The sequence below is a fragment of the Semicossyphus pulcher genome, unplaced genomic scaffold (genome assembly GCF_022749685.1).
Source record: "Semicossyphus pulcher isolate SPU_LCO1_2020_fin unplaced genomic scaffold, fSemPul1.0.p SCAF_23, whole genome shotgun sequence".
NCBI classification, from domain to species: domain Eukaryota; kingdom Metazoa; phylum Chordata; class Actinopteri; order Labriformes; family Labridae; genus Semicossyphus; species Semicossyphus pulcher.
The window spans coordinates 9,047,012-9,072,764 of record NW_027211697.1 but is presented as its reverse complement, the minus strand read 5'-3'; the positions used below and the strand labels follow the sequence as shown (position 1 = coordinate 9,072,764).

General features: G+C 42.2%; 2 protein-coding genes across 2 annotated transcripts in view; both read left to right on the top strand.

Annotated features, from left to right (window-relative positions):
- The first annotated feature begins 692 nt into the window (after nucleotides 1-692).
- On the top strand, nucleotides 693-21,383 carry usp36 (ubiquitin specific peptidase 36). Its single transcript, XM_069674173.1, has 20 exons — nucleotides 693-758; nucleotides 4,713-4,978; nucleotides 5,112-5,333; nucleotides 6,733-6,843; nucleotides 10,096-10,198; nucleotides 10,292-10,359; nucleotides 10,824-10,894; nucleotides 10,997-11,079; nucleotides 11,217-11,328; nucleotides 11,429-11,569; nucleotides 13,233-13,333; nucleotides 13,423-13,561; nucleotides 13,680-14,042; nucleotides 14,241-14,465; nucleotides 14,905-15,029; nucleotides 15,113-15,817; nucleotides 17,699-17,925; nucleotides 18,029-18,205; nucleotides 18,289-18,404; nucleotides 19,233-21,383. The coding sequence occupies exons 2-20, from the start codon at nucleotides 4,726-4,728 to the stop codon at nucleotides 19,362-19,364; spliced, it is 3,474 nt and encodes a 1,157-aa protein (XP_069530274.1). The 5' UTR covers nucleotides 693-758; nucleotides 4,713-4,725; the 3' UTR covers nucleotides 19,365-21,383.
- Nucleotides 21,384-23,491: 2,108 nt separating this feature from the next.
- cyth1a (cytohesin 1a) overlaps nucleotides 23,492-25,753 on the top strand; it is a 41,986-nt gene continuing 39,724 nt past the window's right edge. Inside the window, exon 1 of the mRNA XM_069673980.1 lies at nucleotides 23,492-23,742. Coding sequence (XP_069530081.1) covers nucleotides 23,724-23,742 — 19 coding nt within the window. The 5' untranslated portion in view covers nucleotides 23,492-23,723. The remainder of the gene's footprint in view (nucleotides 23,743-25,753) is intronic.

The following is a 25,753-nucleotide window of genomic DNA, read 5'->3' as shown; positions in this document are numbered from 1 at the left end:
TATACGTCAAACTGTGGTCAATCTATTACAAGTGAGACAGAGTACAGAATATAAAATAAAGATACTATAATATTAATGTTAATAATAGAGATATAGAAATACAACAATAAATAACGAAAATTTAAACAAAGATTTAAAAATACAATATTGCATGTATTTAAACCTGTTCAAGGCTGAAATGCAACCTCCTTTCTTTGGTGGTAGGCTATACATTTTGCGTTATACTAGTTTGTTAGCTCACTAGGATAGCGTCAAATCGAAGTACTAGTCTAATTATCGAAAGTGGATGGACTTTAGTGACATATTTTGATAATGAAAGATTTTGAAAACTAGAAAATTGACTCGATAGAAACGATTTAGCGAGATATTTCCATCAGAGCGAAGGGTTTCTTTGTGTCAGCGCCATGATACAAGTAGTAACAGAGATGCAGACTACACCAAAGGATTTTTCGGCGGTCTTTCTTGTAACATTAAAATTTGTTATCATGTATCTCGCCGAGGATTGCATCAATGGTAAACAGCGCTGGCTGGAAGTCACGTGTGGCTTTCTCCCGACAGCGCTACGTCAGTGTAAGCGCTGATTGGCTGAACCTTTCAGCTACGGCGTGACCTGTTCTCTGATTGGAACTTGGTCCCTGTCAGTCAGTATTGCCACCGCCCTCTGATAATGCAGCATGGGCGAAAATACCAGATTCAAGAGCTACAGCTGAGGAAGCAGATACCTCTACTGTCAACGATTTTGGACGGTCGAACGAAAGGTGAGTGAATGGACGCCGTTTTTAAAAAAATATGTAATATTTGTTAGCACGTGTTTCCATAGCCAATTCGTTAATCAAATGTGTGGGACGTTGCGGTTGGGAAGTGTTAGCCTCCTGGACGCTGAGATGCTAACCCACATTGCAGCATTGAGGAGGCTGGAGGCTTTCGCCACGTTAAGCTAGCTCGCTGGCTAATTTTCCGCTGCCACTGCCAAGCTTGAAAAGACAAAAAACGACACAGCGGGCAGCAGGAATACACTTATAATTCGATATTGAAGAGTGAAGAGCATGTTGAAGCACCGACGGTGTTTTGTCAACAAACTAGAGACCGTTGAGGTCGACATTAACGTTAGCTGTGCTGCATGTTAGCCACCTAGCATTTAAGCCATGATGACTGGCCCTAAACAGCTCCTGTACAGAAGCTCCTAGATTTGATATCAATAATTACGAATGAAACCTGTAAATAACTCAGTTAAGTAGTTGTAAAATCAAGCAATAGCGATGGAGAGAAATTAAGTTATGCCTGCGCTGCCTTCAGGTACTTCCCATAAAGTCGAGCATTCGCATTAATACGGTAGTCCATGAGTGGACATGTGCGATTTGTGGTGTTCAGTGGTAAACGTTATTGTGTAAATATGCAATACAAAAATGCAGCATGGATAGTCGTCGACTTTTAAATATTAAGTGTCCCAACAGTATTTATGTGCCAGCAACACAAGTGTGTTGATTAAATATAATCAAAAAGACGTAAACAGTATTTGAATGCACAACTGTATTTGCTGTCATGATTTACAATTAAAGAATAACTTTAATAACTATTTGTCCACGCCTTACATTAAGCCATAAATGAGACATTCCGTATGGTTCACTCCCTGTACATACCGTGACGGTTTAGTATGAATGACTTGTGTTATTTTATTTCAGACATGCTTCCATCACGTGTGGGCATAAGCTGCACTTTTCCCTTCTTTTAGTCATCTTACTAAAACTGATCTGAAAAGTAGACATTTAAAAATTAGGCTATTGCAAATGTTAGGATGGGATGTAGACCTGTCCAGAATGAATGTACCTATGTACTATCGCTGACATTAAAATATGATGGTAAATAATTTGTCTAAAAATCTCGACATTCAAGTTTTACCTTGTAGACTTGTAGATGTTTCGTCAGCCATGATATTAATTATTATTTACGAAGCTTTTGAAGTCATCAGATCCTTCACCCTGTCATCTAGGACAAAATAATTCCGTTCCGAAAATTAGTGAAATGTGGTCATCCCATTTTTCCAGATGATATCTTTAGTCTTTGCTTGTCGTTTTGCTTGTTATGTCTGACCAGCAGTCCATAACCAAAAGCTAATTAGTTTATTTGTGGTCCAAAATGGAGATGGGACATAAATCCTCATATTTAAAAACCTGCAACCAGCAAATGTCCCACACTTGCTTTGATTGCGAAACACTTTACAATTTATATTTCTGACAATGATCTAATCAAGTAGGCTAATAATTGATAATTCAGCTCATATCATTCATTATTTTAAAATAGTTTTGATATCTATATGAATAATAAACGTTGGCTGAGGTGTTTTTTTTTCCTGAATTGATTCCTAAAAAAATGGTGTCCCATATCTCTCTCCTATTGTTTGTGTTGTTCTGCTGTGATAGAGCTGCAAAGCAGAGAACTGTGACATCCAACACATGGCTGCAGCACAGCATTACAAGACAATTTCTTATTAGGAATCGGAGACCTGACCTAAAACCTGACCTGACAGTGCGTGTGTGTGTGTGTGTGTGTATTGGGAAATCTCCAAAAATATCTTTTTGTCTTTCAACAAATCTATATCCAATTCGTAGACCTACAATGCAACAATAAATCATAGCCTGTCTCAAATAGGTTCCATAAAGTCCACTTTTTGTTGGTTGATTTTCTTCTAATCTTTATCTATTGGTTTTAATATGATATGCTGATAGACCATTGCACTTATTAATAATATTATCTGTATTTCAAGAAATAGGAAAATGGCAGTATTACGGCTGATGTTTGGTCTGTGACTGCATTTTCAGATGAGTTAGAAAAAAATGTTGACAAATGCAGTGATGTCAGTGCAAAGATTATTTCCAGCGTATGAGACGAGCAGCAGATTATAAGCTTTTACATAACCAGCGTAAGTCATTAGAGGACACCAAGGAGAGGCATGTATATTGAGAGGTTTCTGTACATTAATCAAACTGCCATTAGTTGAAAGAGATGTTCTAGAGGGTGTGGATATGCATGGGGGATTAACTCTCAAAATGTCAGTGTATTTTAGACACACATCCTGGAGCTTGTAGTGTAGACTGTAGACTGAGCTAACCGAAGCATTTGAAGGTTCAGTCCAATAAATTTAAGAAGTTTTAAGCATCCATATATGAAGTTGACACCTTTTGAACCTCTGAACATATAATGGCACATTACATTAGCTAATGTTATTCTATATGATGTAAGCTGTGATTGACAGCTCTGTATCTTCGCTTTGATATTAGGTTTCGTACTCTCGTCTAATATCCATGCATATGAATGACTGTTCATATCACCTCACAACATAAAACAAATTAACTTTCCCATTAATTAAAAGATTTAATGATCAGATTAGCTGCAAAGCAAATACAAACAAACACTAAGAGTTTCTTTGTGCTTTGTGCATCATAATAATCTGATCACATACATGTGTTGTGGTCAGTGTATCAATATCTCTGCCCACTCTTGCAGTTGCATCGCTGCAGCTTGCTCCGTCCCCGCGGGCTGCTCTGTCGCTCTTACTTGTATCAGTATCAGCAGCACGTGAAGGTCAGTGTGCCCTTGTGCATACAATGCATGTTCGGCCCTCCTTCCCTCTTCATGACGTCACTGCCCACTCTGATGAGCACGACTCTCGTGGCTCCACATGCCTTTGGTGTTGTTAGTGTAGCGCTGTAACGTGTATGTGGTGTAAGGCTTTCACTTTCACGAGGGTTTGTTGTGTTTGGGGCTCCTTTGCTACATCCTGAGTAAATAGAGCTGATGGAAGAATGAATGATTGGTTACTCAGTCAGCATTTGAACATTTTTGTTGAAAAAAAACCACACATCAGAAGTCATTCACTCAGCTTACTCTCACAGTCTGTATGTGGACATATGCAGTCACTGTAATCTACACTGGTATGGTCCTTTTAGTGCACTCGGCAACACTATTTAAAGGGACAGCAGACGGCATGTGCAAATGTTTTCTTTTTTCCTTTTTTCAAGGAATATTTTTCTTTGCTCAGTTCCTCTTGGATGTCCGTCCTCGCTGATCTCAGATGAAGGATTTGTATGAGATAAAGCTGCACTAAAGAAACATGTCAGCTGGTGTAAGAAACAATAAAACCCCTGTTAACAGCAGCTGTTAACACCTTATGTGCTCTCCATGCTCGTCCTCTCCTGCCTAATACACCCCCACCACCCACACACCCACTCTGTTACCAACGTCTAATGTCTTGCATAACTGCGAGGACAGCTGCCAAGACCCAGCTGGCTCCTCAGATGCACTCAGTCCTTCTATCTCTGCTGGAGCCACGTATATGGCCTGGAGAGGTACTGTACCTTCTGAAAGCAAGCAGAGACGAGCTCTTATTGGGCACTTAAACGATTATCTGAGCGACAACATTATTAACTTAAAATTTATGTTGCGTCCTGTGCTGCCCAGAAGACCAAAACAATTCATTAACATTGACTGCCATAGTCGGGTTCAAAGCCTTGACACACTGACCCAAGTAATGTACGTTTATTTATAGTATCGCATTGGTGCGTTTAAGGTGTAATTGCTGATACTGCATTGTACAGTGTGTCGCAGGCATTTTTAAAACTGGTATCATTTTTGGGACTCTATAAGGTACTCAAAGATATTTTTGAATAAGGAAAATCTGTTACTAACCAATAACACTCCATCTTTCTCTACAGTGATGTTCCAACAATGCCGATAGTGGATAAACTCAAGGAGGCTTTAAAACCTGGTCGAAAGGAGACGAGTGATGAGGGTGACCTCAACAAACTCTTGGCTTCTTCTGCCAAGAAGGTCCTTTTGCAAAAGATAGAGTTTGAGCCTGCCAGCAAGGGTTTCTCCTATCAACTGGACAGCCTGAAGAACAAGTATGTGATCCTCAACCCCAGGAATGAGGGCGCTACGGGCCAGAAGGCTGCAGAGCCTGCCCAAATAAAGAGGCAAGGTAAGCTCTGAAAGTGAACTGAAAAATGAGCATGTGTTGATTGGTAAAAGTAGTAGTTCTCGCTCTTAAAGCTCAGTGTTCTGTATATTTATGCCCTGATAATGACACAAAACTGACTGCACTTCTCTTTCAGTTTCAGACAACGTAGTGGGGGGCCAGTGCGATGGGATCCCAGCCCCACAGAAGATGCTCTTTCCAGGGAACAAGCTCACCCTTAAATGGGAGCGTGTGTACAGGGTGGGAGCCGGCCTCCACAACCTCGGAAACACCTGCTTCCTCAACTCAACAGTGCAGTGTCTCACCTACACCCCGCCACTTGCCAACTACTTACTCTCAAAGGAGCACAGCCGTGCCTGTGAGTATTTGAACAGTGCTCTTAAATGCTGCCAGACTCGCAGCATTTATGCTCTCATTCACTTTCTTGACACGGCGCACACCCACATGGTTTAAAGTTAGTGGGAATTACTCTTACCCTGCTACTGGAAGCCCTTTGTGCTCAGACACATGTGGCTGATTGTCACAGTGGAATGCAAAGCAACGCAGCTGAAGAAGAAAAACAAAAACAGCTGCTTCAGTAGGCCACTTTGCATGCTCTGAGACATTCAGCAGTTTATGATTTACTGACAAGCAAATAAAACAAAGACTCGCTGATCTCAAAGCATTAATTTTACCTGAATAATTTCATTGTCACTTAACGTAAAATCTCGGAATATAAGTCGCTCCGGAACATAAGACGTAGTTGCATGTCCGTGATGAAGCGTGAGCAACAATCAATTTAGTTTTCCTCGCTTTAAACAGAGAGGAAAACAGCACTGTGGCATATTGTAAATAGTACCCCTTTCCCACCGAAATTAGTGTGTTGACGCAGGTTTTTCAGGCCCGGGAAGACAGCCCGGGACACTGGTTGAATTTGTAGCTGAGATGACAAGGAGTCGCAGAAGTTACCGACGGAGCATAGCAACGCGCCGGAAAGCGGAGATTAGCGTGTCGACACGGGTTTTGTGTTCACATCAATGCGGATCGGAGCCGAGGCGATATTTACCCGGGGCTACTGCAGAGTCATTTGACCCGGGTCTGAATGCCGATTGTAACCTTTCCCACTGAGCAAAAAAGCAGAGTGTTCGTGGGGTTTTTTGACCAGTGGGAAAAGGGCTTAAGAGACGTTGTTGCGGCTTGGACCCGCTGTCTGGGTAAATTACCCTAACACAATAACATACACCTCTCTGCATTTTATACTGGTATATTGGTCGCACTAATATAGGACGCAGCCCACTTTTTAAAAAATAGAAGTGCGTCTTATACACCAAATTTTACGTTATGTTATGAGGGACAGAATGTGATTGGTGAAGCCTCCAAAATGATGACATCGTCTACCACAAAATGTATACTGTAGTTAAGAGTAGTTTAGTTGCTAATACCTTCATGCTGCAACAAGACGCAATTCACTATAGTTTCCAGTGAACGAGGTCCCCTTTCAGCAGGCTCAGCTTATAATATGCTTCAAGTATTAAAGTGAAGAGATAAATGGAAAGAAAATCTATGTAATCTGCTGATCAGAGTTTCACAAGAGACCTTCAAACTGATAGAAAATATACTTCAACTCATTATTTGTCATCTTCAAACACCTTTCATGATATTTGTTCTGGCTGTGTCTAATGTGAGTGTTTACATTAGAGTACATTTCATATCTAATGTTTTTCTGTGCTTTCATGTTTCGAGTGATTCTCTTTGCTCTTATGTTGTCTCTATTTCAGGTCACCAGTCAGGCTTCTGTATGATCTGCGTAATGCAGAACCACATCATCCAAGCCTTTGCCAACACGGGCAATGCCATCAAGCCCGTCTCCTTCATCAGAGACCTGAAAAGTAAGACCGCCAGCTCTCTCCAACTGTCTCTTATAGCGCCTGAGCAGTTTGTGCTCGCTAGCTTCAATGTGGGCCGTGTCAGGAGTCACAGACACCTGATGTTTGGGCGAACGCCGCCTCAGGCACGGTGACGCAACACTGGCCACATGAGTCCCATGTGACAACAGCCAGTTACTGCAGTCCGAAAGTGGAGCGGGCAGGCTGCAGGGTGTGAATGAAAAACATGTAGAGATGAGGTGTGAGCTGCACCTTGACATGCTGAGGTACTGTGCTGTAGTCTCACAGGATGCCCCCGCCTCCTCCCCAGGCCCCTCCCCTACCTGCCTGCTGCTTCCTTATGTGCTGCTGCAATCATGTCTCCACCTCCTGCACCTCTTTTTCTGCCTCTCCCTCCCCCCTCCTTACCCAATGCCCTCTCTGTCTCCTTGTGACTGCGGGCTGAGAGGAGCAGCTTTAGCACAAAAATGTACAGTCCACCTTTTTCCCTTCTTTTCAACACAGGACTGAGAGATCTACTGTATCTGTTTTCCTTTTACATCAGCACACGTCACACACTTACATATAAAGAGCCTGCTGCGACTGATTCTGAAATCACCCCAGAATAATACAACACTGATCTCGCAAACAAAATAAAACCACAACCACCCCACCGTGTACCCACAGATTTAATATCTTCAAGATGCTGCCTCCCTCATCTCCGAGAGAGTTCCCTGCACAGGTCGTAACAGCGTGGTGTCTTATTCCTTTTTCCCACTCAGCGGTGACTCATGTCAAACAGGGAAGCTATGCCGGGAATGTGGTGATGATGACCACAATGTAATTAACCAGCTCATACTTTCCCCTCTCCATTAGGAAGATTACAGTCGAGGCAAACGGTTTAGAGCTATATTATCTCTAATGTGAGACTTATAGATGAGACTGCTCAAGTCACTGAGTGACTCAAAGCTTTATATTCGGTCATTGTTTAACTGCATATCTGAGACACGTAAAGTTATAACCTTGGGATTGTAAGCTCTAATGAAAGTGTACTCTTTACTTCACTGATTATACTTGTGTAATATAAACATGTGCCTAATTGCCATGCGTAACCATCAAGGGTTTGTTACCCCTATAATAATCTCTGTTTACAGATTCTACATAGAAATGTGGACTCTGTAGGCAGGGACGTGGATTTTAGGGATGGCAAGTGTTGGTTCCGTTTGTACTATATTTGTAGTCCGAGTAATATTGACCGATCACGTATCAGCAGGCTGCGGCGTATGCAGGAAAAACAGCAAAACTAGGCAGAACGTAATGCGACGTAACGACATCCCGGCTCCCATCGGCGGTCATCTGACGATGATGTCTTCTTCTTATTAATCTCTCGAAACAGACATCTGCAGCTAGATTTAAAATTCAGCCTAAGACAAATTCTCTTGACGCTGTCACGAAAACCGTTCAGATTTCCCGACTTCCTCGAATGCATCAGAAATGATCGATCTGACCTCCGTTCAACAAACGAGCATTTTAAAAGTAGTGTTCTTCTCCTCTTGAGGACAGACCTGACAAAGCTTCACTTTGACTTTTTACTAATTGCATCACGATATTGAAATATTGGCAAAGGCAAGACCCGTTAAGGTAAATCACAAGAAAAACGTCTTGTTTTTCTGTAAATACATTTTTCTGGAAGTTGTTTATCGCTAACCGCCGGCTATCACGCCTGGCATGTTCAGCGTTGTCCCCTGAGGCTATATCGTCGTCACACTATAGCCGATGGGATCCAACATTGCCCCTATAACAACCAGCGGGCTGTACATTATCCCACTTTTGTCATGTGTGCTTATTAATTAAAATAATTAAATAACTAAATAACATAGAATATCGATTTGGAGGTGATTCATCCATTAAAATATCATCTTATTTCTTCCCCTTAGATTCTACAGTGTTAACTACATCCATTGCAGCCGTAAACTCTTTTTATACGAGCCTACTTAGCTGTTAATAACTCACATTAAACTGAAAACAAGGTGAACAGGACTACTAGCATTGTAGCCCTGATTGAGGTTTTTCAGCCTTGTAACTGTCAGTCTGTTGACATTTTATTTTTGATTAAACAGCCCGTTTATTGCTAAACTGAGCTCAGTTTAGAGTTTATCTTACGTCTGCCTTTTTCACTTTTGACCGTTTCTCTGCCGTACAACTATTTGTCTTATTATCTCTCTTTGATTGGCTGCGCTGTTTTCCTCTTCTCCTTTTAGCCACAGTAAAAGGGCTGAAGTTAAATGTACCATGTCTTTCTTCATAGCAACGGTCTGCTATTCAGAAATGACAGGCGGTAGAGTATAGTAATTGACTAATCATACTTGAGTATTCATTAAAGCCACGTGTTGAAAATATTTAAAGAAGCCTCTCTTGTTTGTATTCTTTTTTAGCTGTTAATTTTATCAGTTAGTTGTCAGGTTATAAAATGAATCGTGCAGCTGGTGTCTCAGATTTGCCCGTGGTCCGTTGGTGTTTACATTCAAGCCTCTGATATCTAACACCATTATCACTCAACAGAACTTGTGTAATCTAGGTAATCAGGACACTCTTTGTTTAAACAGTCCTTAAAAAAAGCAAGCGCCAACGGTGATATCTTCAGAAAAGTCTCCACCTAGTACAGCACTTCGTCGTTTCTATAATATTGTATTTTCTTTTATTTGTTGTCTCTTCTACAAACCGCTGACCTAAACAACTGCTGTGATACCTTGAACTGCATGCATAGGTATACAGGGGCGTTGTGCAGAGTGAGACATAGTGCTGAGGGAAAGGGCTGTCTGACGTCAACATGAAGCGGTGACAAAAGACTAAAATACAGCGCACACTTGAACTGAAATGTTTGTCACTATGTAGGACTCTTTAAAGTGGCTAAAGTACGTGGTACTCCTGACCCCGTCTGCAGCGGTGCTTCGCTTAGCTTCCGTGTACGAACTCCGGCCGGCTTCTCCTAACAGGGGCTGTGCTGTCTGTTATTTACTGCTGATAAGTACCTCATACAACCCCACTTCAAACAATCCAAACTATCCCTTTAATATACACTGAACATTGGATCCTGTGCAGTAACACCATAAGCTCACCTTTTATTAAGATGCAATTGTCATTACTTAAAAATGATCAAACTCTCCTGTGTCAGTAAACTGTGGCTAAAATATATGTAACTGTTATTAAGCATTTAGTTTTGTTAAGGACACCTTAATTAGGACACAGCTGACCTGCTCTCTTTATCTTCCGCAGAAATAGCCCGACACTTTCGCTTTGGAAGCCAGGAGGACGCGCATGAATTCTTGCGGTACACCATCGATGCCATGCAGAAAGCCTGTCTAAATGGCTACCCTAAGTAAGTCTTTATTATTGCCCTGATTAAGTATGTATCTTTAAAAAAACCTGGATTTAAATAAAACCATGATGATCTTTTTCTTCCTGTGTGCAGGCTTGACAGGCAGACCCAGGCCACAACGCTGGTTCATCAGATCTTTGGAGGTTACCTCAGGTCAAGAGGTATTGACTTTTTTTTCACTGACAGAAATGGTGAAAAAAAATAGTTCTCTAGAGCTGTGCACTCATTCGTGGCTGCTGTTGTTGAGGTATTGATCCTAGCAGAGTAGACTACTGTCAATGTCAACATGAAGATGTTTTGCTGAAACAGTTGTTCATTACACTTTACGCTGCATTCATGCTGTACATTTGTGTCTTTTCATGACTAAAAAAGTAAGTTGTGTTTTTTAGAAAGAACTACAACATTATTATTTAATGTGGCTCTACTGCTACCAAAACCAAATATTTGGTGCTTTCAGCTTCTGACAGAGCAAAGTGAGGCTTTGACAAATGTGTGTTAATGTTGTAGCAAACAAATGTCTTTGTTATTCTATTATTATGGTATTCTCTTAATCAGCAATTAAACAGAGATGACCAAACATTTACAAAAAAGGCGATTAATGAATCTAAATGAATTTGTCTTTCAGTGAAATGCTCTATTTGTAAAAGTGTGTCAGACACATACGACCCTTACCTGGACATTGCTGTGGAGATTCGGGTATGTAGCACATGACCTTTTAATATAACCTTTACTACCATGGAAATATTGAAACAGGATATACATATCTTCATTTTAACACCATCTTTCTTTTTTTTTTAGCAAGCAGCAAACATTGTCCGAGCCCTGGAGCTGTTTGTAAAACCAGATGTGCTAAGTGGAGAGAATGCCTACATGTGTGCCAAGTGAGTGCCATTCATCTAGTCTGACAACATCCTCCATCCCGAAGTGAATCTGCAGAGCGTTGACAGTAGATTTATTCACATTAGCCGTCTCTTTTCGATGACTTATCATGACTCTTTCTTTTTTTTTTACACTCCAGGTGCAAAAAGAAAGTGCCGGCGACCAAGCGCTTCACAGTCCATCGAACATCTAATGTACTGACCCTTTCTCTGAAGAGGTTTGCCAACTTCAGCGGAGGAAAAATAACCAAGGTGAACAAACGTTTCTCACACCGTCGGCTGCATGAAAAAGCTGTCTCACTTTTTTTTCCCAGTGATCTCATATTTCTGTTTGCATTTTTCTTTCCTTCAGGATGTTGGCTACCCAGAATTTCTGAACATCCGCCCGTACATGTCTCAGAGCTCAGGCGATCCTGTTATGTACGGCCTCTATGCTGTCCTGGTGCACTCTGGCTACAGTTGTCATGCTGGCCACTACTACTGCTATGTCAAGGTGAGATGCAACCTGACACTGTTCACTGACATTGTGAGAGATTTTTGAGTCACGGATCAGATCTTATTTTGGATCAGTAAGGAAAAAAAAGATATTTATAATAACTTTTACCCTCCGTCACTCGTCATCTAAACTGAGTAATGTTTCCTGATGCAGCTTAATGTAAAAAATCGGACTACAACAGTTTTAATTATTAAAAGCTGCATCTTTTTAATATCAGTATCAGTGCGACCCACCATAAGTACACATTACAAAGTCAAAACATAAATCCTTTTGTAGTCTAGTGCATTACAAGTGTGCTATAATCTACAATAACAAGGTTTTTACATAGCAGCAGTGTGTGTATTTTTTACTGGCTACACCTGCATTACAATTGGTGTTTAAGTCACAGGCAATAAAACAAACTGAGCGTAATTAATCGAACTTTGTGTTAGAAAGGTACTGGTAAGTTCACAGTAGGCTACAGCAGGCTGTGGGACGAAGTTACGCGCCTTGAGCGCCCGATTGTTATCACAAGCAGCCGCCAGCTAGTTCCTTCAACATAAATGCCAACGCGTTGCGAGTGAAAAGAGAAGAGCGGATGTCCTGCACCTGTCATTAAAAATATCACACAAATGCACCACGAAATCGCTGTTTTTGTTTTAGCATGGCGGTGAAGCTCGTTTAAGATTGGATATGGGGCGCTGTTTAGCTCAGTCAGTAGAGCAGGCGCCCCATGTACAGAGGCTACAGTCCTCGTCGCACTGATCGCAGGTTTGACTCCTGGTCTGCCGATCATTTGGTGCATGTCATCCCCCACTCTCTACTGCCAACATTCCTGTCTATCTTCAGCTGTCCTATAAATAAAGCCAAAGGCCAAAAAAATAATACTTACAAAAAAAAAAAAAAAAAAGATTGGATATTCGACTTTGGTGAACATCTGTCAAATATCCAAATTTAAACTTTCCAACCCAGTCTTGCAGCAGCTTCCAGAACATTTTCCCCCCCAAAACTGTTATGATTTGGTTCCGTCACGGCACCTATGCATGTCTGCATGACACCGCTAATCATTAGAAATCAGACACAACACTCAGTCGCGTCTCTTTTCACTGCAGCTCTGCATAAGGATTTAGAGGCAGCAAAAAATGCGTCCGCAGATCACATGCGTTCCGAACCGTGGGGAGTGATCCATATGGATCCCGGATAAACTATGATCCGTTACACCACTAGTAAGGGCGATCTTTGTAGGTCATAGTAAAAAAGAATATAGGGAGATTTTGAATGGTTAAAATCCGTCACTATGGAGGTTTTTATATCAAGAAGCTGTCACATATTTGAGGGCGCAGGTTTAAATCTGTAAAAATCAGGTTGCTTTACGCTCTAGATGACTTGGTACAGCACATTTATCTGGGGAAGTGTACACTAACGTGTGTATATATGTGTACACTCTCCTCTATCAGCAACTCTAATAGTGTCTAATGACTGTTGGGGATATGTACTGTAATCTGATCTAAAATTAAACAATAAAATGCAGACTCAGTTAAAGAAGTAACAGGACAGTAATTTAAATGTTAATACATACTAGTTGTATTAATTCATTTCAAAGCCGATTATGTTTGACGATAGAGTCGTGGAGGGAATCTTGCTTCATTTCAAACTTCATCTGTTCTTTGCTTCCTCTCAGGCGAGCAACGGGCAATGGTACCAAATGAATGATTCAATGGTGCACTCCAGTAACATCAAAGTGGTGTTGAACCAGCAGGCCTATGTGCTCTTCTACCTGAGGTAAGACTCTCTGAGGTGCTGCGAGACAAAGAAGTGTTTCTTGTCAATGTGGACTGAAATAACCTGGAGACTTTATTTGTGTATTAAAGGATCCCTGAAACCAAGAAGAATGCAGACGGCCAGAGCACCAAGCAGGGCATGTTGCACCCTGGGAAGAACAGCGTGTCGTCTGAACAGATAAAGAGGGCCAACCTGAACGGGCCGCTGTCCTCCCCGCAGGTCACAAAGGTATGAGACGCATGACAGCCTGCCTCACTGTTGGACACATAGATGAGATATTTGCTGAAAGTGTGTGCGTAGTGTTTGTATTGATGGAAGCTGTAAATACAATCCTCCCTTTCTTTAGAAACTTGAACCTGCACAACTGCGCAAGATCCAGTCCATGGACGGCGGTTTGGGCCTTCCTGTTTCCAGGAACGGTGTGAGCTCTCAGCCGCAGCCCAGAATTTCCAACTGGACGTCATCCTCAAACGGCCCACCTAAGCTGCCAGGTGGACCAACGGTTATCGAGGAACCTTTCAAGAAGCTTAAGAAGCCTACTCCCCAGAGCCAAGCGCAGTCCCGCAGCAGCACTCCAACCCCCTCCAACAACGGGGTCAGCCGGACGGAGGGAGATAAAAAGCAAGGTGGCGAGGGCAGAGGCATGGCAGCGTCTACCTCATTTAAGTCTTTGTCTGACTCTTCCTCTGCCGACACCGTTGACTCTAAGGTAATATTTGCACTGTAGGAGCACCGACTTAAATGCAAAGGTTATATGTTAGAGGTGTGTTTGTAACTTTCTGCAGCCACTTTGAATGTAAAACTCTTACGTGAAATGTAAAAAGACTCTAATTGTGGATGTTAAGGAGACGAAGTGTTGATGCACAGAAACATAACCGCAGCCTATTATTGCCTCTGTGTCGGCCAGGACTCGGTGGGTCCCAAAAGCGCGCCAGTAGGTGAGACTCCCTCCACCCCGCGGAAAGGCTCTAACGGAGTGGCGTCTCCAGCCAAGAGCGTGGAGCGCTCTCAGAGCACAGAGGAGCAGAAGACGGCAAAAATAAAACCCCCCGCCCTCAACAACATCACATCCGAAGCCACCAGCACCATGTCACCTCCGCCTGCCAAGAAGCTGGCCCTGTCAGCCAAGAAGGTGAACTTCACTCCCATCCACAGCAGCAGCACCAGCTCCTTTATTAGTGAAAGCTCATGATTGGTTTCCTGTTGCCTCACTCCACACTGCTATTTGACAGTTTATTTCATTAAGTAGTTTTTAAAGGCAAGTAAACTCTCCTTTTCAAGTGTATATTCTGCTATATTTAATGTGTTATTTATGAAGCGTGAGTGTCTAATCAGCCACACTGTAGCACTTGTTTAGAGTTTGTCTTCTTTTCCTTTAGTTTGTCCTTTTTTTCTAACCATTTCTAATTCTTCTCTGCCATACCCTTTCCTCTTTGTTTTCCTCCCTCCATCTTTTCCTGCCATCCCTTTTTTAATCTTCCTCTTCCTTATTTGACTCTCTTCCTTATTTTTGTCACATCATGGCTATTTTTTTTAGACCACCAAGTTTTTATTTATGTCGATAACTGCAGGCTCGCAGCCGGAGTCCGAGCAGCATTGATGCTCTGCCCCCTTTGCCACGCCAGCTGTCCAGTGACCCTACGCATCACAATCAACTTAAACCCCTCACCTTTGCCTCACCTACTCACAATCACAGGTATGGACTCTTATCACATAGGAAATGCAGGAGAAATTTCAAAAAGGAAATAGCCTGACCGTCCTCTCTTGTTCTCTTCCCAGAGCTGGTCCATTCCATTCCCCTAAAGTCCAGTCTTCATCGCAGCCTTTTGCCCACTCAAGTGGATCCTTCAAACAGCAGAGCCCTCAGAAACAGCCCCTTCTCTCCACACTGCAAAAAACAAACGCCAGCCTTTCTCTTAAAACCAACGGGCTTCACGGTGCCGGCCCAAAGAACCCCAAGTCTTCCAACACCCTTAGCTCCTTGGTGAAAGAACCAGACCTCACCGGCCCTGCAGCTCAAACGGTCAACCAAAAGAAGAAGAAGAAAAAGAAGAGGCGGCATTCTGAGGTGGAGGTTGAAGCTGAGCCAGTCACATCCCCAGCTGCTACAGTGACGCATACAAACCACGTGGAACCTGCGAGCGAGAAGAAGCGGAAGAAGAAAAAGAAAAAGCGAAAGAGGGAGAACGAGGATGGAGAGAGCGTGAAGGAAAGGGCATGTGTGCCGTCTCATCTGGACACAACAAACCAGGAAGAGGATTGGTGTCAGGGTGGCATTTGGAGTCTGACATCCAATCAAGATACAGAACAGACTCAGAAAAAGCCTCAGTTAGATGCAACGAACCCCCCAACGCAGTGTGAGTCAAAGCAGAAAGATCAGGGGAGGGACTCTGTGAAGTTGAAAAAGAAGAAGAAGAAGAAAAAGAAGATGCAACTAGCGGAGGCTCTGCAGGACACAACTTCAGCATGCTCTGCATCAGAAAGGTGGGTGTTTCTGTTAAATGTGCTTGTGTGTAGCTGTCAGTCACGTCTAGAAACAACATTCAGACTTTCTATGAAAGTACACAGGGATTAAAGTTATCCGTCGCTAGGATATTTATGGTCAGTGTCGTTCGCACGGGAGAAGAAAAATAGAGGGGAAGGAGGCTGGGTGATATAACTTTACCTGCAAATCACTGTTTCACTGTTATTCCATTTCTGTGGCATTTCCATTAGCCAATCATTACTTTTACCTCCTTCGCTATGTGATGTCCGGTTAAAATATCCCACTCTCGTTGGCGTAGCTTTTATTTTGCTAGCTAAAACTCGTGAAATACAGGAGAATGATTGTCCGTCCATGACATGCCAGAGTCTGCAGTGATACAGGTGTAAATACCTGCAGCCAGAGCACATAACTGTGCAGCGCCCCGCATCCAGAAACACTATATGACTGAGAAACATACTTTGACATAACAGGTGATACACACAGCAACAACTGTCTCACAGAGCAACATCATATAAACAATTATTAAGCTGGACTGTTTGACGCCACCTTCCTGATATGTAATACTAGCTTAACTAGCACTAGCTTGCTTCGTTGACTCGTGCCTACTCATGTACAGTACAAATTTGAAGTAGCCTTCCTTTACTCATGTGATCTACTTGTGCTTGTCTATTTTCTTTCTCTCTATAGTTCTACTCAACTACATCTGAAAGGTGTAAACTTTCCCTGTTACTCCCCTTCATTTTTATGACATCATTAGTTCTTCTAAAGTTCCTTTTCAGATTAATAATACAAAAAATAAATAAATGATGATATTGTGCTTATTTATCTTTATTTGTTGTTAGGGAGATACACTGGGTACTAATGAATAAAAGGTATATAAATAAATTAAAATGAGCTCCAGCTTTATCAGCTGCAACAATAATGTGATGGACACATTAATTCATCAATAATAACAATAAAATTATACAATAAATGTTATCATGAAATGTGTTATTCTACATAAAAACAACTTTCTCCTTTTTTAGATCCAAAAATATAGTTTGCTACTTTTGTTCTCTTACTTAAAGGAGAAGTTCTCCCCTGGAAAAAGCCACTGTCAGTCAAAGCTGGTGTTCTCTGTAATCTGTAGAAGCAATAATATTTGAAGTTGGCGCCATAGCTGTGGAGAAAGTTGTACTAACAGCTTGTGGTTTCGCCCATTACATTCCTACAACACCCAGGGTGCATTGCGTCCCACCCTCTGAAAGAACAGCCCAGCGAGAAACGATGGAGTGAAATGCTACCGTTTTCGCTGCAGGCAATGGCTCAGAGCAGTACAGCATCTGAAATACGATGAGAATATACCGGTGGATCGTCTAGAATTTGGGTCTGCAGTCTCCATTTCAAACCTGACGTTTTGAACGAGACTTGACATTGGAGGCGGGCGTCCTAGGCTGAGGAAGTGTAGTTTAGCGAGCACGCGTTTTATGTAGTCTGGTGGAGGTTTCCAGGGCCCATTGGAGAAGCATATAGCATCCTCCAAAGGCACAGAGCCAAACTGCATTTTTTTTTCCCACCATAGTGGCATTAGCTCCCCATAACAGGGGATAGGACTGAGGTTGAAAATCGGCGAACTGGCCCTTTAAGTCATTTTTAATGCAAGACTTGCACTTGTAGGAGAGTATTTCAACACTGATAATCTTATCTGATTTTAATAATCTAATCTCAAAACGCTCTACAAGGCTAGAATATCCCCAGACCCCGGATTGAAAACACCATTTAAAATGAAGAGGGCTTATTTGGGGAGCTCCTCTGCAACTTGTTTTATATTTCGAGAATTTTCAAATGTATTTTTCTTTCTTTTTGTTTTAATCCCTTTTGAACTTTTCTTCCCCAAACAGCACTTCAGAGATGAAGACTGCAGTCGTAGAGAATGATACAGTAGATTTGACGGTGTCGAAAAAGAAATTAAAAACGAAGAAGAAGAAGAGGCTAAAAGAAGAGGTGAGACTGTGGGAGGAGAGCAGGCGATGCGCGGATGGGAAGAACGATGAGCATGAAGCGGCGGCTGAGCCACCTTCCAAGAAGATGAGCGCAGAGAACGGCAAACTAAGTAAACAAGGCGAAGGTATGTTGAGAGCATACTGCACATGCACACAATACACCTGAATTCATACTGTGCAGTGAGAAATGAATATTTGTTTTTTTGCTTATTGTTTATTCATATTCAGCCACAGTTGTAATGTGGGACAGCCAAGTGAAGGACGGCTACAAACGCAGCCAGGCCCCAGCAGCTGACGGTGACAAACCGGCCCATGCTGCTTCTGCAGCCTGGGATGGAAAGAAGACCAGCGGGGTGGTGGAGGAGCTGCTCAGGAACTCCACAGATAAAGCCTACGGAGCCAACGGTGAGTTTGGCAACACTTTGCTTCCATCATTTCCAGCAAAAACGTGTTGTTTTTTTAAAATTGTTTTTATTTGTCTTATCTAGTCCTCAGTTGGGATGGAGAGATCTCTGCTATTAGTAGAGATGCTGCTGAAGACGTCCGCCATGCCCAGTTTGACACTGTTATTGATGAGTGGGATGAAGACTTTGACAGGGGAAAGGTGAGGAAAAAGTGAACACAATAGCTGTGTCCCAATCCAGGGGCTGCAACCTTCGAAGGAAGCGGTCTACGCAGGATGTGCCGTTCATAGCCCACGTAGACCGTTAAAGCCGAACTGAAATGAGACAGTCTGTTCTGCGGAGGATTTCCTGTTTGCGTCACCAGCTGTTCCTTACCCTTGCATCACCAAACGCCGCTCCTTACACCTAGCCACAGGTAGCTAGCAGGCTAACTAGCTAGCATAACATACGTCACGTAACTTAACCTATTACTTTTTTGGCTTCTGCCTTTATTGATAGGATAGCTGAAGAGAGACAGGAAATTTGGGGAGGAGAGAGTGGGGGATGACATGCACCTAATGATCGGCAGACCAGGAGTCGAACCTGCGATCAGTGCGACGAGGATTGTAGCCTCTGTACATGGGGTGCCTGCTCTACCAATGGAGCTAAACCAGTGCCCCGTTGAAGTATTATTTTTAAGATAATTTGTTTCAAGGGCCCTTTCATTTTTTTATTTATTTAAACGTGTAACACTAGATATTTGATAGACTGGAAACCAAAAACTTTACATTTAAAAGTTTATTCCTTGGCCATCATCTTGTTTGAATTGGCACGCAATGCATCCTTCACGGCCCGGGAAAAGTAGGACGCTTTTGTCGGCCGCATCTGAAGGAGCCGGTGAATTTGACGCAATCGGCCTTCAAATACTGCCTTCGAAGGCTGCAGCCCCTGTGACACAGCTCAGAAGATACAATGTAACGTTTAATCAGTTTGCAGTACTGCTCCTTTTATTCACCCTCTCTCCCTCTTTGTATGTCATGAATGCACAGGTGAAGAAAATGAAAAACTATAAAAAAGAGAAGTGGAGGTGCGGCAGCAGCATCTTCCAGAAGATTCAGGACAGGCGGAACAAGTGGTCCGTAACACCCGGAGGGAAAAGAGTGTTTGGAGTCCGACGCTGAGAGTCCAGATTGCTGTTGAGTTCATGCCGACTGGAAACCGAGACAACAAAACTGTACACCAAACCTCTGTTCCTTTTCTCCATCTTTTTTTTTTTTTTTTTTTAACTCTTGTGTTAAGTTTACACCCAAATCCCTGAATTTCATCCGAGCAGCAGTTTTAAACAAACATGAAATTTGGTCTACAGGCTTTATTAACATCAGCCGATGGGATTTGACCACTCGTATCCACTTTTAATCCAAAAACCACATTTAAAGAAGTGGATCAAGATTTTCCGTGCATGTAGTATTTAACAGAAACCCCTACTGCTCCATGTTGAATGAATGATATAATGTATGTTGGCTTTCTTATAAGCCTTGGTTATGGCCCCAGTAATCCCAAGCGTCTATGAAATTAACACATAGTCGAGGCTAAGAATGAGAGCGTATCTAAAACACTTTAGCTAACTCGTATTGAAACTGTCCTATGAGAGTAAGCTCGACATCAAAAGAAGTGGCCTTTTGTCATTAGATAATTCTACACCAAATTAGAATGATCATAAAAGATATATTATTTTAGATTTCTGTATAATTTTCTTATTTTATACTTTTATCTGCCATTATTTTATTTTGCTGCAGTGTCTGTGCCATGTGGCGTGTTTTTAAGGACCAAGTTTTGCCTGCGTTTTGTCGGTAAAATGAGGGTTTAAAATTGCCACCATCTTTTAAAATATGCATGTCTGAACTGGCTATAAAAATGAACTTTGGAGAATTCTGTTTTTAGTTCTGTTTTGTTGCTTATGCACCCCCCTTTTTTTCTGTCCCAAACAAATTCAGTTTGTCAGATTGAATGATGAGATATTTTAGACCACATCTGCTGATTTGTATGAATAATTAAGTAGTGAGAAGCGTGGACGTTGACCAACAACACATTGGACGTCAGACGTGTCATCATATCTGTAATAGTGCATGGTGCGTTTTACAGGTTGGGGTTGTTGGAGGAACTCGGATGGAAGCAGTTGTTTTCTACTGTGCAGCTATTCAACTCAGCTCATCTCATAAGTCCGGTGTTCAGAGGCCCTCAATCTGAAGATTTGACCGCTCCATCCTCATAAACAAAAACTGTACTGAAATAAAAGGGTTACATTTTATACTTTGGGCACTGTGTTGGAATGGGACTGCCACACGCTGATACTTTCTTTTTTCCCTTGTACGTTATATCTCTATGCAATTTTCTGACAGTCACGCCGGTCACCTAGAAACTGGGCTGAGACTCAGGAACCCAGACGTCCTATATCCCGTCTTCATCTCTGTTCAGACTTCCCCTGGTTCACATCAGAGCACTCCCCTCTCCCTGACGAACATTTTGCATCCTGTACATCCTGTAGAAACTGTTTTATACAAAGTATTTCAGGTGTGGAAACCATGGGATCATCTTGCACCAAACCCAGGCACAGATGCGTAGAGAAACTAACGTTATAACAAAATGCTTTGCCACTGTAGAAGACTGTACAGTCCATCTTGTGCTACCTGTTTCCCTCCAACGCTGTAAAGATTTGCCCATGCATTTCTTTTCATTCTAGAGATGTTGCCTTGAATTGGCTATAAAAAAAAGTATAGGATTTAATGTTATAAATATATAATTTAAAGAAGAAAAGACAGATCTTTAATGTGCTACTAATACTCGGATCAGTTGGTTGATATTAACCTGAGAATTAATCTGCAAATGTGTTAGTTCATTTGTGTATAAGAGAGTTGTCTATTTCCATGCAAGACCTTCCCTATGTCACTGTAGTGTGTACAGTACAAGAGAAGCTACCACAGTCTGACTTCCATAGGACGTGCTCGTCGGCTGTGAAATCCAAGTAGTGTGTGACACTCAAACTGACACAGAGGAACATTTACCGGTGTGTGAACGGACGATTCACATGTTTGCATTGATGGTTCTATATTTCGCACCACGTTTTCTGACCAGGGACGAGAGCTTTCATAATGAAAGTGGCTCTTACCACACTATAGGTAATTATAAAGGTGCAATAAAGTTGTGACTTTTGTGAGCCGAGTTTGTATTTTTTCTGTCTTCCGCTTTGAAAAAGTTTTTTAGTTCAGATTGCAATTTCAGAATCAATGAATGAGGAGTTAAATCAAATATTTTCCATGGTGTTGTTCGACCAATTAAGCTTCAACAGCTATATGATTAAAACACATAAAGATGCTCCACTGCTGTCTATAGGCCTTATTCACAGAAGACTTTTCAGCATGTCACAGTCGGAAAAGCGCAGGTGTTTATACTAGCATTAATGATGGCTGCATACCATTTAGTTGCTTCAATTTCATGGTTCTGGCTGTGTGCATGCTGACTGCCTGTCATGGCTTTCTCAGACACCTGAGTGGAACAGAACCATTGTTAAAGTTATTAACACCTGTGCTTTTCCTGCTGTTAGAAGTCAAAATTTTCGCTGTGGAAAAAAGCCCATGGGAAGCAATGTTGGACACACCCTATCCTAAGTGATGTCTGAACAGGTATTTTTCCTTTGAATGTTTAGGCTAAGTGCTAATGTGACATCACTGATCAACCAGAGGCACAAGACATGCTTACATCATATTTTCATCCTAACTATGTAAAAGCTAAACATGTGAAAGAGGTACAAATTGTGATGAACCTATAGATACTCATCACCTGCAGCTTTATATGTAGTGTCAGCTAATTGTTTAGCCAGCAACCTCACTGTTAAGCTTTACTGCTAAATGTTTCACAGGAGCAGGACATTTAGCAGCTTAAAGAGACAGATGTTTTCTTCAGCGGAGCTAAAGGGAGTGACAGTTGTACCAATCAATGACAAGAACAAGGCTTAAAATTTATCATTTTCAGAACTTATTTCTGCTGCCCCCAAGTTAGATTTAATTATGGAATTTAGATCTCAGTTTCGTTCTCCTTGGCGGCATCTATGGCGATAAACGGTAGTTACAGGAGCACACTTCCCAGATATCAAGACAGTGTTGCATGTGTGACATCCACGGTTGGTTCCGGTTGTAACTCTTGATTTTCCTCGCTGATGGTCGCTTTCCTTTTTAGACTGTTTGCCTTCATCCGAGCGTCACATTTGTTTCTTTTTCTTTGGATTTTCACTTATTGTTGAAGTTGTATCTGTAGTCATCCATCTTTTCTTTGTTTGTTCAGCCATAGTAGATTACTGTTTACTCGCAACACTTGCAGAGACCGGAAAAGCAGCCGCTTAGCTCCGCCTACCCTCTCTGGCAGACCAACCACTGCTGGGTGATGGAAAACGCGTCACTAACTGGGCGCTGCTTGTGATTTTTTCCACGAAAGTCGCACCAGACACCCAGTCTGTAATACTGCAAATGCAAAGGCTTTCATCAGTGGGCCATAGGCTCAGTCATCATTGTGTTACGTCATTCGGTGATAGATAGAGACTTAACAGACATTTATTTAAATGAAATTCTTCGAGATTATTACTTTAATGTTGTCCAAAGACATTCTGGTTAGGTTAAGTGGTGACTTGAATTGCCCGTAGATGAGAGCATGAAAGGTTGTCCGTCTCTATGTGTCAGTCCTGTGGCCTTGACTGGCGACCTGTCCAGGGTGTACCCTGCCTCTCGCCCAATGACAGCTGGGGCATTCCTGAACAGGATAAGCAGTATAGATAATGGATAGATGGATGGATGGATGCCTGCTTAAGGGAAGCCATTTCTATAGCCTACTCTTAAAAAAAAGACTAGGAAACATTAAGGCCCAGTGTAAGCACAAATAAGTCGGCCTATAGGGTATGAAAATGGAAAAAACAAAACTATTTCAAGTAAACTAAAAGATTAAATAGAAATCTTATAGAACTAACAGTGGTTATTGGTGTTTTTTTTTGTTGTACTTTCACGTGCAGATTTTTAATACAGTCACAAATCTAAATTCTTATTAATTAAATCTAAACAGTACATTCCTCAAAGTAATATAAATTGAGGGCAGATATGTTGAGGAAATCCTCGTGACAATTTCCGCCACAGTTGTTTTGTTTGTGGGCGGTGTTCAGCAAAGTTGTTGGTTGAAGTTAGAGCGTGACATCACATCTGGGATGGGCGGGGCCAGCATGTGCACCGGCTTCTGTGGGCGCATATCAGTAGCCAGCTAACATCCGCACACACACGTTTCTAAACGGCAACTTGGGACAAACAACACAACAACAAGCTGAAAAGTACCACCTTAGGAGTGCCTGTCGTATAGTTGAAACCTGACAGGCGAGCTACTGCAGAGCGAAGAAGAGACCGGAAAGGAAGGTAGAAGGTATCCGGAGTGCTGCGGGCGCTGGGCGAACAGACATCCCCGGATCCCCGGGCAGTGACGCCTGCAGCAGCATCAGGACCACCGGGATGGAGGGGGAGAATTACGGTTGGTCTACATCCTACACTCTGACATAGACATGTAGTTTAGCCGCTGTAGCTGCACCGTGAGTGTTAGCTTTTCCCCCCACATTGGTGCCTGTAGTGTTCGTGCTCTGCTCTGCCAATAGTGCAGATATGACAGACAGTCTAGTAGGCATAGATGTTCACACTGCTGCCAGTCTGACTGATTGGTGGGACTGTTCAGATGGCAGCATGACTGACTGCATTGTGCACATGCAATATTTTGAAAAGTGGGTCATGTTAATAAATTATAATGCAGGTAATCTAGTGGGTTTGTTATTAACCAGCTTAAAAACAGGTGTCTCCTGAAGTATCCACAGCCAAAGGGATGGAAAAATGATCTGTATGCTGAATTATTAATCTTCACACTGCAGTTATGACACCATGGTGGACACTATCCACATATTTACACGGTAAAATTAAAGCAAAAGTTCCTGTTCTCGTGGGAAGATGTAAACTGATTTATTTATACCATGCTGGCATCTGGTCTGAGATCCTCTTCAGATGACACAGATTCACCCAAAATTCCTGCTTATAAAACTGCCCCCATTGCTGATACACATCTTTAATGTCCTGAGATCATGTACAGGATGACCCGTCCCCGATGATGTCAGGCCACGATGAGCTAACCGACGGCTCAGCTTTGGCGATGATAGAGGGATTCAGCTCAATTATTTAGCAGTTTAGTTTTTCTCTGAGCTTAATGCATCTCAAAATAGAAGCACCAGCTATGGCCTCATTGCAAGATATGAAGTGATGCTCTGCTGAGGGAAGGGAGGGCTGGAGGAACATTTTCTGTGAGTCATATGTGGGGAATAAAAAAAGTTGGATCTAAGGAGAAATACATCTTCAGATTCCTCTTCTTCACTCTCGTGTGTTTTTATTGGGTTTTTGACACGAGGTAAACGGGTGATTTCTGGCGTTAGCTTTTATCATATTTATTCCCTGTAGTACTTCCCTTAAGCTGAAGAATCACTCCACAGTTATGTAATTATCTGCTTAAGTGTGAAGCTTATAAAAGGATGTGCTTGAAGCTCCCCACACATTCGAATCACACTCACACTGTCCCTGACACTTAAGTCAAATTAGCGGCTTGTGTAGATCTGAATGAGGAAGTCATATCATCTCTTCTGTCGCTGAGCGTCGACACTGTTCAGCATAATTCAACTCTGAGAAAGAAAGAGGATCTTTAAGATTCCAGTTTATTTTGGAACAGCTTTGTTTTTTCCTCGTATTCTATTATTAATGTGGGAGAGACATCTGAGACAAATATATTCGTGAGGGGACTTACAGCGTGTCAGAGGATAATCTGTATATTTTATAGCCTTGCTCTGACACATGTTGGGTCACCTTCTAAAATTTATGACAGCATTACCATACTGTGTTTTTGCTCTCTGTTCCATTTGATGTTGCTCGGCGCTGCTGCCCTAAACCTGCTATCTTTGGATCCGCTGGGTGCTGCTCAGTTTCAGCGCTCACTTCAAAGGCTTTGAGCTGCAGGTTGTCAAAACGTCTTTGTTTTATCTTTTGCTCTTTTGCCATCTACCTGCACCTGTCAGCGCGGCTCGGTTTCCCTTTGCATAATAAAATTTGTGCACACAAAGGAAGCAGTGTTCTAGTTTATAGGCGTGGTGCACGACAGCGGCAGGTACGTGTGGTTGATGCGGTTATGGGTGTCATTTGAGTTTGAAGCCTCCTCCCAAAATGAGCGATCAACAGAAATATAGTTGCTTAAACTGGCCTGTTATACGTTTTTTCTTTTACTCTCCTCCCATGTGATGAGACAGTTTCACTCCAGCACTAAGCTCCTCTCTCGTTCAAAGCGCACCCAGAGTAGAACTGTCAAAGCAGCTGCAGGGAAATCTCAGCGGACTTGTGCAGAAATATCTTATTCAGATGATAAAAAAAGGAGGAAAAAGTTGAAATGTGTCACCTGAAAGTTGTCAGTTCTAAGTCTTACTCAATCACAATTATTTCAGTGTTTTACATCATTAAAT